General features: G+C 39.0%; 1 protein-coding gene across 1 annotated transcript in view; it reads left to right on the plus strand.

Annotated features, from left to right (window-relative positions):
* Positions 1–289: 289 nt before the first annotated feature.
* Positions 290–16,636, plus strand: part of LOC116858384 (solute carrier family 52, riboflavin transporter, member 2-like) — a 106,833-nt gene continuing 90,486 nt past the window's right edge. The window contains exon 1 of the mRNA XM_032843146.1: positions 290–417. Coding sequence (XP_032699037.1) covers positions 290–417 — 128 coding nt within the window. The remainder of the gene's footprint in view (positions 418–16,636) is intronic.

Here is a 16,636-nt window from a genome sequence, read left to right on the forward strand (position 1 = left end):
CCCGAGTCCCTAGCAAAAAGGTGCCAATGGGGCATTTAACATGTGTACTCCAACACTTGAGCCAAAAAAGATAGGCGAGCTGTGAGCAAAGAAAACAGGCAGCAGCACCACAGGGAGAAGGGACAGAGGGACAAGAGCCCAGAGGGAGCATACCCTCAAAGAAGCTGGTAAACACCTGCGACATCTGTACTGGGGAGCTGCTTTCTTTCCACATGTTCCCCTGTGCTCTGTGTCTTCCAGGGTTTGAGTAGAAGTTACACGAAGTCTTCCTTCCAAGAAACCTTAGGGGATGGAGGGATTCGGTTCCTGCCACTCATCTAGGAGCTTTCAGACTGGCAGTGGAGAGAAGGGGATCGAAGATGCAGAAAACGACTCAGAACATTGTAAGGGATTTGATGAGGAGACAGAAAGAGGGAGGTTAGCAACGGTTTCCTGAGGGAGGCGTTCGGGGGCCAGGCCTGGAGGGCTGTGATGGGGCAAGTGGGCAGAAGGGAGAAGGGAACACTCTTTACAACCGCGTGCCCACCTGGTGCCAGAAGGGAGCTGAGAACTTTTCATAATTCATCTCCTACAAACTTCATGAATCCCTTGCTGTTAGCTTTATTTAAAGATTAAAAAAAATAAAGATTGTATTTTTTTATTCGACAGAGAAAAAGGAAGAGCGAGAGCACAAACAGGGGGAGTGACAGGCAGAGAGAGAAGGAGAAGCAGGCTCTCCCCTGAGCAGGGAGCCCGATATGGGTGGGGCTCAATCCTAGGATGCCAGGATCATGACCTGAGTGGAAGGCAGTGGCTTAACCAACTGAACCACCCAAGTGCCCCTAAAGATAATTTTTTTTGTCTCATTCATGATCAAAACTTCAAAATGAATGAATTAATTAATAACTTCCCTCATACACACATAAAAATGAGATATGATTAAGATCCTTAGAATAGTTCAACACCAAAAAGATTATGATACCCTTCCCTATATATAATTCAGAATAAGATAAGATATCATACATTATATTCATATATATGCTAGAGTCAAAATAGCTTACTTTAAGATTTTCTTACAGCTAAATCCTGGGTAAGTCAATTAAAGGTTGACTTGTATCAGGTTTGAGGGAACCTCATTTGTCTGTGCCTTTATTATGAGCTCTCAGCTAGCTTCTTAAATAAAGCAGAAATTGCACCCAAGGGTGACACCGGCAATAAGTGGCAGAGCAAGTATTCAAACTTTGATCTGTCTGATGCCAAAGCCCAGACTCCCAATCACATGGCTTTCCCAGTGAGCCATGCCTGAGATACATCCAGTGCCTTCATGTTACTTAACTCAGAGTCATGTGGGTAGAGACAGAACCTCTATGAAGAGACAAAGTCTTCCTAGGACACTCCTTGAGACTTTGCCACAGGTTTTTAAGTCACATAAACCTCCCTTGTATCTATGGTATATTGTTAGATGACAAAAGCAGGTTGCAGATAAATGTACACAGCACGATCCCATTTTTTCCTAACAAAATGCTCCTAGATCTACATTTATTGATGTTGTTACCTGTTTGTAGAGTTACTTTGGGTACTGGAAGGAGATTTAGAAAAAGAGGGCAGAACAGTAAGTAGGTTCCTAGTATAAAGTTAAGGGAACATATAGAATAACACCATTCAATCTACAATTATCTCAAATAGGTAATCACTGAATATACCCATGAAAAAGTTCTCCAGGTAACACATTCAAAGACAGCACTGATGAGGCTGTAGGTAGTTTTCATCTTTGATTCCTTCCTTTTGCTATTTTAATTTAGTTTTTGCTCTGGGTAAAATAACAAAGCAAGCATAAAAGATTTCCCAAATCTGTGTGACCTTAGTGATACCTATGGGTGAACAGCCAATAATGACCAAACTGCTGGCCATGGAGTCCCCTCCTCCAGGCCGCTCAGCTCCCCTCTGTGCTTCTGGATGCGGAACTCCTCCCCACTGTGCTCCCACAGGGCCAGGGCGGAGACTAACAGTGGCCAGAAGTCCCTAACCACACACCCTACCCCATGTAAACAATAAAAAAGGTGCTAGACCCCTCTGGGAGCTTGGGAAACTACAATGTGTTTACCTTGCTTGAGGGGAAGGGGGTAGCAGCCCCTCCACTCCTTGAGATTGTTGTGCTGCAGGATGGTAAACCCAGTATCTTTAGATCCCCCAGTTGTTTTGGAGAAGTACAAAATTCAGATTTGTATGTTAACACTGTTCATTTTTCATGACTGGCACTAAATCACATCTGAAAAGATGCTATGTGAGCCATGACAGACACACGTGCAGTCACATGTCATTGTGCCTGGAAGGGGAAAGGGTCCAAGTCAATATTTTGACAAGAGCTCAGGAAAGTTCTGGCATATGGCTTTTGGGTAATGGTAGGGTAGAGTGGTTAGGATGGGAAAACTGAACATAAAGGGAATCACAAAGTCACACAATGGGGGAGAAAGGTAACTGTGGTCCCATAAAAAGACATTGGCGACAACTTTTACCGATTCCCCAGCTTTGCTGAGCATCTATCTTTCCTCAGCTACGTATTCTCTCTTAGATAGACTGTTAAACTTGAACTATGCGGCTCAAACACCAAGAGGGGCACTTCACTAAGGAGTAAAGACATTCTCTTTCCAAACCTAACCCCATATACGCATGCAACCCACACATCCTCAGCATGTAGAAACATGGAGGGTTGTTTTGCTCTTGTTATTACTTAAGAGCCAGGAATAGGAATGAATTGATATAAAGTACTATAGTGTGTCTTTGCATGTTCTGAATTCCAGCATAATTCAAACACCTCCCGCTAAGATACGTCATTCTGCCTCTAGGCAGGACTATTCCTAAAATCTTCTTGACATCTGGGCACCTGTGGTATTCATTAAGCCCTCCTGGGAATAAGATCTCTTTACAAATATTCAGAAAGTATCTTTCTATTAGAGAATGAAGTTCTATATCACCATCAAAAAGATGAAGGTATAACCTTCACTCTGCTATATCTTAAAAGGCAAGAAAAGTAGATTGGCAATGGAGGGAGTAGAATTAGGTCTGTGCCAGCAAGTACTCAAGAGGTATGCCATATGTAGCTCATGACTTGATAGCAGCAAAGCCCTCCTGCCCCACTCTGTGTCTTCAGAAAAGGGGCAGGAGAATTCTGGAACATTATACTCTACTAATTTTCAACACTGCTGGAAACTATGGCTTTTAAACATTGAAATATTAAGAATTGTTCTGTACCCCAAACAGATATTCTTATTTTAGAAAGTGCTTCTTCACCAACTATCACAACATTCTTTTTCAAGGAGCTAGCTAAGAGGGAGTACAGTTTTTTTCTGCACTACAAGGCTGTCTTCTCTGTTCTGGTTCAAGCCAATAACTCATTATAAGTAGCCAAAGACCAAGAATTTTGAAATTTCTGAGTCATCATTCGAACAGCATATCTCCATGATTCTGAAGACACAGTTCTCGATAACATATTGATTACTATATCCCTAAATGGATATTTCTGGTACATTGCTTGTCTAGCAGCCATATATTCCCACCTATTTGTCTGGGTAATTTCTGGCTTCAGAAGAACATATGGGCCATATTCAAAACTTCTACCATTTTCAGTGTTTATCTTTATTCCGTCAAATTTCTTTAGAGTTCTCTCCATTTCCCTTCTGTCTCTTTATTCTCTACATTTTCTTTGATTAGTAATTCATTTACGTAAAGCTCCAGTTTTAAAGTTTGTGGAATAGGAGTGCTCGGGGATAAGAAAATGGAAATCCACAGGCTGACGTTTTAATCCTTGCTCTGTCATTATTTAACACTAACAATTCAAAGAGGCATTTAAGACACTCTTGCCTAAGATGTCCCACTTATCAAATACCATGAGGGCAGTTTTCTTCTGCCAGTTTAACAAAAATATAGTGACAATAAATAATGCACAGGAATTACTTTGAGAGTCTTTGGGAAAGTCTGTGTTCTTGACCTTACCCTGCCAACAGCACTCTTTGCAGCCTATGCCCATCACTCTGACTGTGGCTTCTCCATCAGAACAGCCAGAGTAACAATTCCTTTATCTACCCATTTCACAGAGATGCCTGAGTCTCCAAAGGCAAATGTCATACTTTGAAAAGACAAACGCTGCTAAAAGGCGGTGTAGCCTAGCTTCTGGAATAGAAATAGTAATGAGTAGTGTGGTTACCCATACCCTGTTCAGTACAGGTACATGCTCTGTGTTATAATTACAAGATCTCTCACAGTCTTTGTACAGTCTCTGCAATTTGGGTATAATTATGTGCATTTTTTATATGGGGATCAGGAAACTAAAACCTGTTATGTGAAAAAGTAATTCAAGGTCACAAACCTAATAAGAGGCAAAACCAGAATTTGAACCAAGTTTTTGAGTATTTTTTTTAATAAATGATGGCTATTTAGTTATCTTATTTATGGACACATACCTATATTTATGCTTGCACAATAGACTTTTATTATAAAAATTTTGGAATATATAGCAATCTGATCTAAATTCCTGAATGTCACCTGTTCATGCATCAAAGAAGATGATAATGCCAGAAATGGCTTTAGGGCCAAACAAAGTAGTTGAGCATAGTTTCTAAACTGGGTTTAAATATAGATGTCACAAGGGAGTATACGTTGTATCTAATCTATAGCGATAGAAAGTAAATCGCCAGGTGCCAGGGGCCAGGGTTAGTTAGGGGCAGCTTAGAAAAGACATAAGGGAACCCCCTTGGAGTGATGGCAATATTCTATATCTTAATCGTAGTGCTGCTTGCACAGATGCATACATTTATCAAAACTCATTAATCTCTATACCTAAAATGAGAATAATTTACTCTCGATAAATTATGTCACAATAGACTTGATTTTTGAAAGACCGATTCTGTCATTCACTTGCCGTTTCATTAGGCAAGTTATTAATCTCTACTTCTCATACACCTCTGTGAAAATGGGGAAACTAATTGTGCCCAACTTCAAAATGTTGGGGAGTATTAAATAAAATACACCATATTAAATAAATTACACCAAGTATTTATTAAAATTACACAAATAAAATACACCTTACTATGATAGCTTACTATCATACTTGTTCATAGGAAACATTCAACACATGCTTATTCCACAACAGTCAACATCAGACAGTGTCCTAGGAATTGAAGAATCAGTGATAAATAAGAGAAAGCATCTGCCCTCACAGAACTTATCCTCTAGACTGGGTGAAACAGACACCAAGCAAATCAACAAAGAAATGACCAAGACACAGTCAAATAGCAGTAAGAACTATGAAGCCAGGATGTGAGTGTGTGGTCGCAAGGATGGTGGCCTTTTCCCTGTGTGGTCTGCGAAGAACTCTGTGGAGATGTGTCACTTCAAACCAGGCATGGATAATATCAAGGAGATAGCTACGGGAAATGTTGGACGCCGATGCTCCTGGCAGAAGGAACAGAATGTGCAAAGGAGCCAAAGGAGGGGCAAGGTTCTAATGAAGGGACCAAAGGCTGGAAAGACAAGTGAGGTGTGAATCTGGAAAGCTTGGCAGTAAGACCACTCCTCTGTCCTGTGGGAAGACACCGGAGGCAGGTGAGCAGGGAACAGTGTGCTCTGATTGACATTTAGAACAATTTCTTTGACTTCTGTGTAAAGTGTGGATTCCCAAGGGGTGAGAGAAGCAACAGGTGAGAAGTGACAGTGCTTGGACAAGGGCTGGGAATGAGAGATGGTGAAATATGGCCAGATTTGGGATCTATTTAGAGCCAAGAAAACAGGGTGGCCAATAGTTTGGATGTGGCAAGAGAGAGAGAGATCGTTTTTGGCTTAAACAACTAGGTGCCATTTTCTGCCTCGACATTTAGACATTTACTGATATTTTGTTATAATAATTTTTCCTGAGAAGCCATTTGGTGAGCTCTTAGGTATTACATCAGAAAGCATTTCTGAGCTAACTACTGATATTAAAGTGACTGTGTGCTAAGTGCTTGTTTGGGGTCCAGCTCTTAACCTGAAGTCTTAAATTGTTTATTAGGTCATTAAATGCTTATGCGGGAAGCATTTCTGAAGTCAGAAGGGCACTTGTGCTTGTGTGTGTGTGTGTGTGTGTGTGTGCACATGCAAGTGTGAATGTATGTGCACGCAGAGTGAGCTCTTGAGGCCATGGAGATCTGCTTACAGGACAGACATTCAAGGGCAGAGCCTAGAATTTTCAAAAGGGACCTTGAAGTTTCCCCTTACCTCACCTGTACCACCCTGCACTCTGCATAATCTTCACAGAGCTAAGACTTTGTCCATCTCTGGTTCCTCATTACTGCTTTATGTTTTGAAACCAGCTAGACTCCTACCAGTCTTCCTCAGTATCTCTGGAGCGGCAAGTGAGAAGACGCCCAAGACACTCCTATAGTTTGAGCTCACAGTTTAGAGTTCAAAGTCTGACGCTTCATTTTTTTCCCTTCAGTGGGGAGGTTCACAGTCAATGGCACATTAGTTGATGAGCAGAACTTCTTCTCCCACCTCCACTTCCCTCTTCCTTCACTGTTCTCCCTGTTTCCCTCTGCTTCCCTCCTCTGGGAACCACTGGAAGTTTCACTCAGTATGAAGAACTCTACTCTGGGATGAATCAATGAGCCAACACCCCTGGAGCCAACTGACAACTGATAGAACCTTTAATTCAATAATAATAAAATAAAGTCTTTCCCCTCCATTGAGTACATACTACCTGCCAGGGCTTTATAGGAATTCTCTCTCTTAATCCTTCCAGCAAATTTAGAAGCTCTCTTGTACAAACTTGTAAAGCTTTTCCATTTTCCACTTCTAATGGCTGAGTACACAGGCTCAGAGAGTCAAGTAATTTGCCCAAGGCCGCACAGCCAGTAAATGACAGAATTGGGACTTCAACTCAGGTCCGTCTGGCTCCATGTACCAAATTTATAACTGCTAAGCTACAGCGTCTCACTCCACCTAAAACTTTGAGTACGGGGCTGTTACAGCAGAACTCCCCAGAATCTTGGCTGATTACTAAATCACCACTGTGATGCTGACCATGAAGCTCGAAGAACATTACCACAAACATGGTGGCTGCTGTCTTAATTAAAGGCCAGGTTTTCCTTGTTACTTACATAGAAGGAGCCGTGTGTTATATTTTTGGCCTTTTATCAGGGCATGAGAGCGAGTATCACCTTCATGTTCAGACTCAAATTTTCTCCATTTTCTCTGGATATGCTTTTTTTTTTTTTTTTTTTTTTGGTAAAATGCACCGTTAATCCATTGGTATTTGTTCACTAAAAAACAATGCATAGATGATTAACTCTTAAGTTTTACATGGCCCCACATCTCAGTCATACTGAATACTTATAATACTTCCTGTCCTTATATGACAGAATTCAGACACGTGATATTCAGCAAGTAAGTTCAAACAGAGGTATTGTTGATGGACAAAAGCACAAAAAAACTATTTTTCAGTTTCATATTGCCTTAAGATCTGGCCAGAACTTGTGAAGAAAAGCCACACACACACACACACACAGACACACACACATACACACATACACACCAGAGAGAGAGAAGACAAAGAGGGAGCTGAGACAGAGAGGGGGCAGGGAGGAGGAACACATTTGAAAGCAGAAAGTACTAGAAATACTGTTTAAAGACAAGATCTCTGGAGATTTCTACTCCACTTTAGCAGGATAAAATATTGGGTTTATGCAGATAATCAAACATTAAGCTGACACGAGAACCAGTCCAAACACAACCTGCAATTCCTTACAAACTTTATTTGCTGGAATGAAGGAACAAAAATGATTTCCCCTCCTATGACAATTTGCTATTCAGAGACTATGTCTTTATGTGACTCAGACGTGCTTCATTTGAGTGATGGAGAAATGAAAGTCTGAACTACAGATTGCTAACAAAGCAATGCAGATGAATCTATTAAAGTGTATCTCCTCACTATTTTGTTTTTGACTTCCAATTGGCACTTTTTCTTGCCTCTCAGCTTTGAAACTCGAGAATAAAACGCCTCTGGAAACAAAGCAAAGAGAGCTGATGTGTGTGTGTTACACAGAATACTGAGAGCGATGTTTGTGCCGCACACAGCTACAGCTGTCACCGATTTTTCATCTACAGAGAGGTCAGCCAGACAAAAAGACCCAAGACAACACATTCAGTAGCATCTTTGTTCTTCTCTCCGTCTAAAAGACGGAACTTGTAGAGACTCCCAATTATGGTCAACATGATTTTTCAGCACATCATTGGTTTGGATATTAATTATTGGTCAAATGGGGGAGTCCTTTTAAGCTCCTCAAATAAAATAAATGTAGCTGTCATTAAAGATGTTAACCCAGAAGGTCCAGAGACTTAACTCTCCATGCTGGAGACTGATTGGTTTACCTCCAGATTGTTTTGTGGGGATTAGCTATGAATTCAAAATGATTCTCAATTAGAAGGAGCTGCTCTGTTATTCAGAGTTTGATCACATAGGTTATTACTGAGATCCTTTGCTCTACCTCACTTGTCTTCCTTATAGTTTTCCTCCATCCTTTTCCAGATCACATGGCCGGATGGGGTCAATCTCCTACTTATTGGACACCTAAGAAATAGTTAATACTTTGAGATTTAGGGATTGTTCAACCATCAGTGCTATCCATCTCCTTCTAATTACTTGTGGCTATTCAAATGTAAAACTTTTGCACATTTTTTTCTACTAATATTAATCATTATACAAGCTAAATAAAAAATTAGGAAGCTTTTAATCTTGGTCCTCAAATTTTGTGCTTTCAACAACATGATTTGGAAAGCATTTCATTCTTTCTTGAAGCACTGTACATGATAAGAATGTTTATTTTGGGTGATTAAACAAAATGGAGAGTGCCAACCTCATTTTTTCCAGTAGACGATTATGTTTTTTTAACGTTGAACTTCAGCTTGAATGAAACTCAGTGTCTCCTCCCCTTTCTTCCTGAAAGATTGTTTTATGTGCTGTCTACTCCCAGAGTATTCAATTTTATGAAAAGTACTAAGGGAAGAAATTGCACACCGTTGTACCAGGACCAATGCAAAACAGTATTTTCCTTGGGTTACTATTTACCTTTCTCTCTATATTACTCTTGTGGTTATATCCTGAATGGAAGGAGGTAATGCAAGCCTTCACAGATCTCAAAATCTATAATTAAGAACTGCATCTGACAAGAGTTTTTTTTTTCCTACTGACAAAAAAAATGTCATTTTAAAAAGGAGTATTATTGGAAGAGTGATAAAAATAGGCAAAAGGGCAAAAACTGTTCCCTCTCTTCTTCATGGCCAAATACAAAGTGGGTTTTTTGGGGGTGGGTTTTTTTTTTGTTGTTGTTGTTTTGGGTTTTGTTGGGTTTTTTTTTTTTTTTTTTTTTTTTTTGGATAAGTACTTACAATGACTACACTGTTGACTTGGCATGCAGATCAAAAGACTGACAGATTTAATTCATGTTTCTGTGCTATCCAAACAATGACATGTACGAGCCAATCTGTGCTGCTTTCAGCAAGTAATTGAAGGTAGTACAAACACAGACTTTAAAAGATCAGTGGTACCCAACTGAACTGTTCGACAAAAAGAGGTCCGACAGTGCATATTCTCTTTTTCTGTTTTGTTGGGATTCCGCTTTGCCTGCCCTCTGCCCTGCCCTTACTCTCCTGGAATTAATAGCAACTGATAGCCTGTACATTGTGTCAACAGAAATGGACACACACGCACGGTGTATTAACTCACTTGTCTGCTGCTGGGTGAAGAGATAAGCTCCAAGAATGCCCAAGAATAATCTGAAGACGTTTGGAAGTTAACCACAAGAAATCAATGTTTGCATAAGCTTCCATTACACAGGCAGCTTTTGCTCTATAATGCTGGGATGGTCTGGGTAGTAAGGTAATAAATTCATCCTCAAATGTATACAGGATGACCCTGCAGGATTTTGACATGACATTTTCTGTGGATCTAACTTGGTTGGAAACTACAGGCAGCATTTTTCTCCAGTAATTTGTGTACTTGGTGTATTTTTTTTTTTTTTTTTTTTTTTTTTTTACAAATTGCGTAGTGCCAGCAATTTGGTTTTTAAATACAATAGTCCTTTGAAAAGTACTGAAGAAAATGAATAGGAAATCACCAGCATCATAGCAAATTATCCCAGGTCAACACATAATGCCTCCATTTTCCAGATGTCTCAATTCAGGCAGCTACTTTGGGCATTTTTGTCTAAGGATGCTTATAAGTACTCCAAGTTTAAAAATACATTTTCTGTTGTGTGTTACCCTGGGCTAACATTATTGTATGTGTATCTTCCACATTAAGGTTCCAAAAGAAATGGATTTAAAACAATGTACCCAGAAGCAATGTTTTTGCTTGAATGTTTCCAATGAATTCTTTGTTCAGAATCCTCGCCTTTACTTTAGGGTCATGGATAATTTCTCATGATTTTGTCTCAATTATAAAACTATAATTGCTTTATACTGAAAGATGTTAAAATATAATTTCCACATTTTTTTTAATGCCCAGAGTTTAAACATTTGGAAGTCATCTGTGCTATAATAATTAATTGACAAATTGTTTTAGAATATTGAGTCTAAAAAGAGTTATGGAAACAATGTCGGCTGTCTTAAAAAGAGTTACGGAAACAATGCTGGCCCCTTATAGAAAAAAAATAGAAGCGTCAAATAAGCAAAAGCAACACAAGGTATCTGTAGTACTTTCACTCCAGAAGAATTAGTATTATTATCATTTGGATTCTATCCTTTCAAACTTTAAAAAAAATAATATTATGCCCATTCTATCAGGAAGTAAATGGAAAACTTGATCCGTTGGTCATTGTGGAGCTATATTATATACACAAGATTTAATTTTTTTTTTCTCTCCCATAAAGTTGTGCAGAGTGCTTGGTTAAATAAGTCTTTTTCTCTGCATTGGTTTCTTCTGTGAATTTCCTGGAATTTCGAGTTTTTGAGTAGGAAGGTGTGGCCTATGCATGTCTATTGTAGTATGAGTTAGGAAGTGGTTAAGTAGAATTATCAGGATCACATGGGCTGGTAAAGGAGAGAAACTGGCAAAGAGAGGTACTTGCTACTAACTTGAACAGAATGGTGAAATATTTGAAAACCAGGGAGGTGAGGGATGGCAAAAGAAATTGGATATGTTTAGTTGGTGAAGGGGCTTAAGACAAATTAGATAACTGCCTTTTTATCTGCATGGTAGCCATATGGAATATACTTCATGAGAGCTGGTTTGGTCCATTTAGACTGCTGTCATAAAAGTAGCATCAACTCAGTGGTTTAAACAAGAAGCAGTTCTTTGTCACATCTCTGGAAGCTGGAATTCAGAGACCACAGTGCCAACACAGTGGGTTCTTGGTGAAGTCCCTCTTCCTGGTTTATAGAAGTCCTTCTTGTACCCTCATTTGGTAGAAAGAGGAAAAGGAAGCAAGCTCTCTCCTGTGTCTTCTCATAAGGGCCAGCCCAAGGGTGCCATCAAAAGGGTTCCCTCCTCATGACCTAATTACCTCACAAAGGCCCAATCTCTAAATATCATCACACTGGGGATAAGAGTTTCAACATATGAGTCTGGGCGGACACAACCGGCCCATAGCAAGTGCTGTAGAAAAGAGAAAAACAAAATAAAACAAGGCTCCAAGATGATTACCCCAGAGGATGGGAACCAGCAACTAGAAATACATAGCAGTGCTACCAGCTGTGTTTAAAATCCTGAAGACCCCACCACTAAAGGTGACCAAAGGGTTGCTGAATGGTTATTGACCACAGATGCCAGATAAAGGTTAGCTGCATGGTGGGGCACCAGGGTGGCTCAGTTGTTAAGTGTCTACCTTTGGCTAAGGTTATCTGCACGGAGAGAAATGTTAGACTATGTGAGAAACTCCTTCCTCCCCAGAACCATCATTCCTTCACACCAGGCAATCCAAAGGGCCCAATTCCGTAAGAATAAGATGGATTGTATACATCATGTTGAATCTAAATGACACCTGAAAGAAAACTAAAAGCAAAAGCAAAATCAGCTCTGTTTATACATCTATTTGGATAAAACTTGCAATTATCAAAATTTAAGCAGCTCTTTTGCTATACCAATTCTAGAAACCTAAGATCTATAGTTTTCAAATACATTAATGGAAATTGTCAGGGTCTTGACTTTGGTGGTATGGCTTCTGTATCCCTCCTCAGAAAAGAAAACCATAAGGGAGCCTAAAGAAACAGGGAATTATTTGTAACACACTTGATTAAGTGAACTGTATTCCTTTCTTTCTGTGCAGAATCTAATCAGTTAGTCTGTATATGAAAGCATTACAATAATATAGCCTAGAAGCAAGCAAACATAAATCACCACGTTGGCAACAAACCAAACAGATAGGGAATGAAGCACAGAAATAATTCCTAGGTAGTAGAATAATAGCATAACCCAGGATGACTTTATGTTATTCCAGAGACAGGACAGGGTTGAGCATTATTCCTAAATACTGAAATATCTGCAAAGGTGAGATGATCATTATAAATCAGGATGTTACAAAGAGAAGAAAAGAGCTGTAGCTAGAGACAGATGCTCCAATTAGCAAGATATCCATTTTCAAATTATTATGTTTCCAAATAAATTCTGACATGCAATTTCAGAACACTGGAAAATAATACTAAACCAACCCAAGTAGAAACAGGAAGTAAATCTTGGCAGAGCTGTATACCCTCAGCATATTACTAATAATTCATCCCATTGCATGGGGAGGTGGGCAGGTAGTGGTTAACAGAATGATTTTAAAAACCAACCTTTAATTTGAGATGGTTTTCCCCAAACTTGGAGTTACCAATTGAAACTAGCAAAGTCAGAAAAAAATCATGTAATTACTAAAGCAGATAGTTCAACCAGATAGTTTAAATTGATCTATAAGGACCCTCATGTTCCAAAGTATCAAATATAGCTGAAAAGCCTTATAAGCTTAATTTTACCCTCTGATACATGGTATGCATCATTATGCATCTCAGAAAATCTATACTGTTCTTACATGCAGGCATAAAATTCCGTTTTTTTCAATAAGTCTATTCACACTATCCATTTGGGACCAATGAAGGCCCATAAAAATATTAGCCCCACTCCCCACTCCCACTTTTGCCAGTCCCCAATATATACAAGTCAGTCTTTCAGAGAGAAAGGGGACATGGTGATGCATGTATTGACTTCAAAAAGCTGATCTCTTGATAAAGTAGAAGAAAGAGGAGGAGGAGGTTATTGCTTTTCAAAGTTTGATCCAATGTAAGAATCAGCTGTATTGCCTCCTACTAAGGCAGTTTTCTAGAACCATTCCAGCCCTATAAAAAAAGATTTTGTGAGCACTGAACCTACATTTTAAATACTCTCTGGGGATTTTTGTACACTATCTTGTGAGTCTCATTGGCTTAAGTGGAAGTGTGGAGGTTCTCTCCTCATCCTCCATAAACTCTAGAATTTGTAGGTGTTGTAAAATCAATATTAAGGAATGAGTACTAGGCATAAAAAAAAAAAGCCAAGGGAGATGAGAAGAAGACAAAATACATGAAGAATGACAAGTTTGAAAATCAAATAATTTGAAGTCTGAAAGTCTGACTACAGACTAATGTATGACATATGTAGACATAAGCTATTGAAATCAAAAGCAATGGTTTGGGGATAGAGTGAGGGAAGGATATAAAATGGCTGTGTTCCTCAGCTGTCATTTATGTCAGCCTATTGCTTGTCACTGGAAATAAGCTGAGAATTCCCTTTGTATAACACAGCGATGAATCTTGGAAATTCTTACAAGCATGTTTAAGTGCCATTTACAACTCAGCTGAAGCTTTTCTGTTGGAGTTCAGTTTATACAGCTGTTGCCAATGTGATACTAATAAAGATGTTTTATGCCAGGCAATATTTGAAACCCTTTAGTTGTATTATCTCAATTAATCTTTTCCACACTTCTCTCAGGGAGATGCTATTAATCTTCCTGTTTTACAGATGAGGACACTGAGGCCCAGAAAGGTTGGATACTTTATTTAAGGCTTCAGTTACTCAACAGGAAAACCAGGCTTTGAACAGAATACTGACTTTGGAGTCTGTGCTTTAAACCAGGACGTTATTCTGCCTCAAACTTTGGGACCACATTATATAGTAGGGATCAGCAATTTTTTTCCATAAAAGGCCAGGTAGTAAATATTTTAGGTTGTGTGGGCCATACAGTATCTATCATTGTAACATGAAAGTCATAGATGAACCATACATCAATGGAATGACCATGTTCTAATAAAACTTTATTTATAAAAACAGATGGCAGGCTGAAGTTTGTTGTTCTATAGCACTTTTTAAATTATTCCCATTCATGGTGATGGAAAAGAACTACAAGTTTCTATTTTTAAGGGAAGCCTCGGTGAATTTTACATTCTCTTCTGATGTATTTGAAAATTTTTGCCTCTACCTACGGCCGAGAGGCAAAAGGGCATGTGTTTAGAGACGTGCTAAAGTGATGTGTTTGCTTTGAAGGGGTCACACTGTCTCACCCAGCTGCTCCTGTGATGAGAAATATGAATTTATGAAACAGCCAGTGGGGTTCAAGGGCTGGAACTTTCTAGAAGGGAGACATCTTGCACTTGGAGAATGTACATCACCTGGGAGAGAATCAAACCTGTGATCTAGGCTTCTTTATCTCCATACTTTAATCCAGTGGAGTGTCCAGACCAGACAAAACCAATAGTTCTGAGGACTACACTGGTGTATATGCTATAAGTTTTGGTGGGTTTTGTTTGTTTGCTTTGTGAGCACATATCCCAATTGACTATTGATTGAAGACATTTGCTTCCTATTTCAACAAAACAAGGAGATCTTTCCAGGCTAAACTCTTTCAGATAGCCTGTTAATGAGTGACTCATAAATAATAAATATTATTGACAGTGGCTTTTGGAAATCTCTAAACACTCTAGAATTCAGTTTCTCTCCATCTGTAAATTCAGACTATGGCAGCCTCTATTCTCCACAGAACTGGGAAAACTGAATAAGGAAGTAGAACGAAAAAGCCTAGGTAAGTTCAGAGAGCTCTTGTTGGTAAGGGTACTGTTTTGATTTTTTGGGATCATAGCACTGGACAATATTTTTGACTATTCATAAAAAAGTTAATTTGTAACAGTCAATGTAGAACACTCTGAAACTGTCTGAGGGTGAATCTATATGCACTGTAAAAGGGGAGTGAAGGCCTTCAGGCACACTGTGAAATATGGCAACAGTGGATGTTGGCTTTGAATCTGAATGCTTCACAGTGATAATTGCCACTTTTTAAAATGCAAATGCTTATCCATGTTTTTTTAAAAAAATGTAAAAGAAGGAGTACGTTAGTTGTCATTCTAACAAAACTGGAAGAAGCTGGAAAGGAGTTGGCAGAGAGAATGATCCCTTTCCCCTGCTTTTTACAGGCTTTGCTTTAGGAAACTTTAGCATTTCTGTGAACAAGGCATGGATTGTTCTAGTGACCAGCAACCACTTGGTGATATTGGGGAGACTCACATCCACATTAAAATAAACAAACAAAACAGATGAAATTTACATAGCTCCTTGAGGTGTCCGCAAATTAAGTTCATAGCTAAGGAAATTGAGGAATGTTTACTTATATGAGTTTTGAGGTTTTTCTTTCTTCTTCTTCTTTTTCTTTCTTTCTTTCTTTCTTTTTTTTTTTTTTTTTGGAAGAAGTTGGATTGATGAAGGTGAACTAAGTAAAATCAAGAATAATGTAGAGGGTGATGGGACCCTGGTTGTTCAATAACAAACCCACTAAAATGTTATGAATAATCTAAAATTTTGAGTTCTTACTATAGTCTCCATTTATTGAGCACTTAGCTTGTGTCAGGAACTGTGATAATGGCATTACATAAAGTATTTTATTTATCTCACTCCATCTCTCTGAAGGAGGCAATTTTACTTTCCACATTTTTACAGATGAAGAAGATGGCCAGAGGCACACAGCTCATAAGTGGGATTTTAACCCAGATTTGTCTGATGCCAAAAACCATAGCACTTAATCACTAGTTAGAAAAAAAATACAGGGATAACTGAGAACTTAACTTGCCTCACACAGAAATGTAACTGAGGGAATAGAGCTCATGAGTAACACTGATGATATAATTAAAGTAGAGAAGACAGTATTTTTCTTTTCTTTGGAGAAGAACCACAAAGACATCATGAGTGGAAAACATCTTTTCAGCTGAGGTCCCCAAACAAGTATAAATGTCTCCTCTTCAGAACTTTCTTCACCTCTCTATTGAAAGGAGCATCTGCTCATTATTTTTCTTCTCAGCATTCTGTTCCTATCATATGACCTGTCAGAATTTGAAAATTTTTATTTGTATATACAGGAATCCCTCCTCCTGAACCTTTTGTAAAGTTCATGTTACACCATTTCACTTTTACGAAAACATCTACATTAGTGCCTGTTTTCACTACCTAAAAGAAATCTGAAGAGGACTTTCACTTTATTTATTTATTTGTTTATTTATTTATTTGACAGCTGTGGGGCAGAGGGTAGGGGGGAGGTATGAAGGGCCAGAGGGAGAGTGAGAGAGAATCTCAAGCAGGCTCCAGGCCCAGCGCAGAGCCCCATGCAGGGCTCCATCTCATGACCCTGAGATCATG

The sequence above is a fragment of the Lontra canadensis genome, unplaced genomic scaffold (assembly GCF_010015895.1).
Source record: "Lontra canadensis isolate GAN:19392208 unplaced genomic scaffold, GSC_riverotter_1.0 scaffold3, whole genome shotgun sequence".
Lineage (NCBI taxonomy): Eukaryota > Metazoa > Chordata > Mammalia > Carnivora > Mustelidae > Lontra > Lontra canadensis.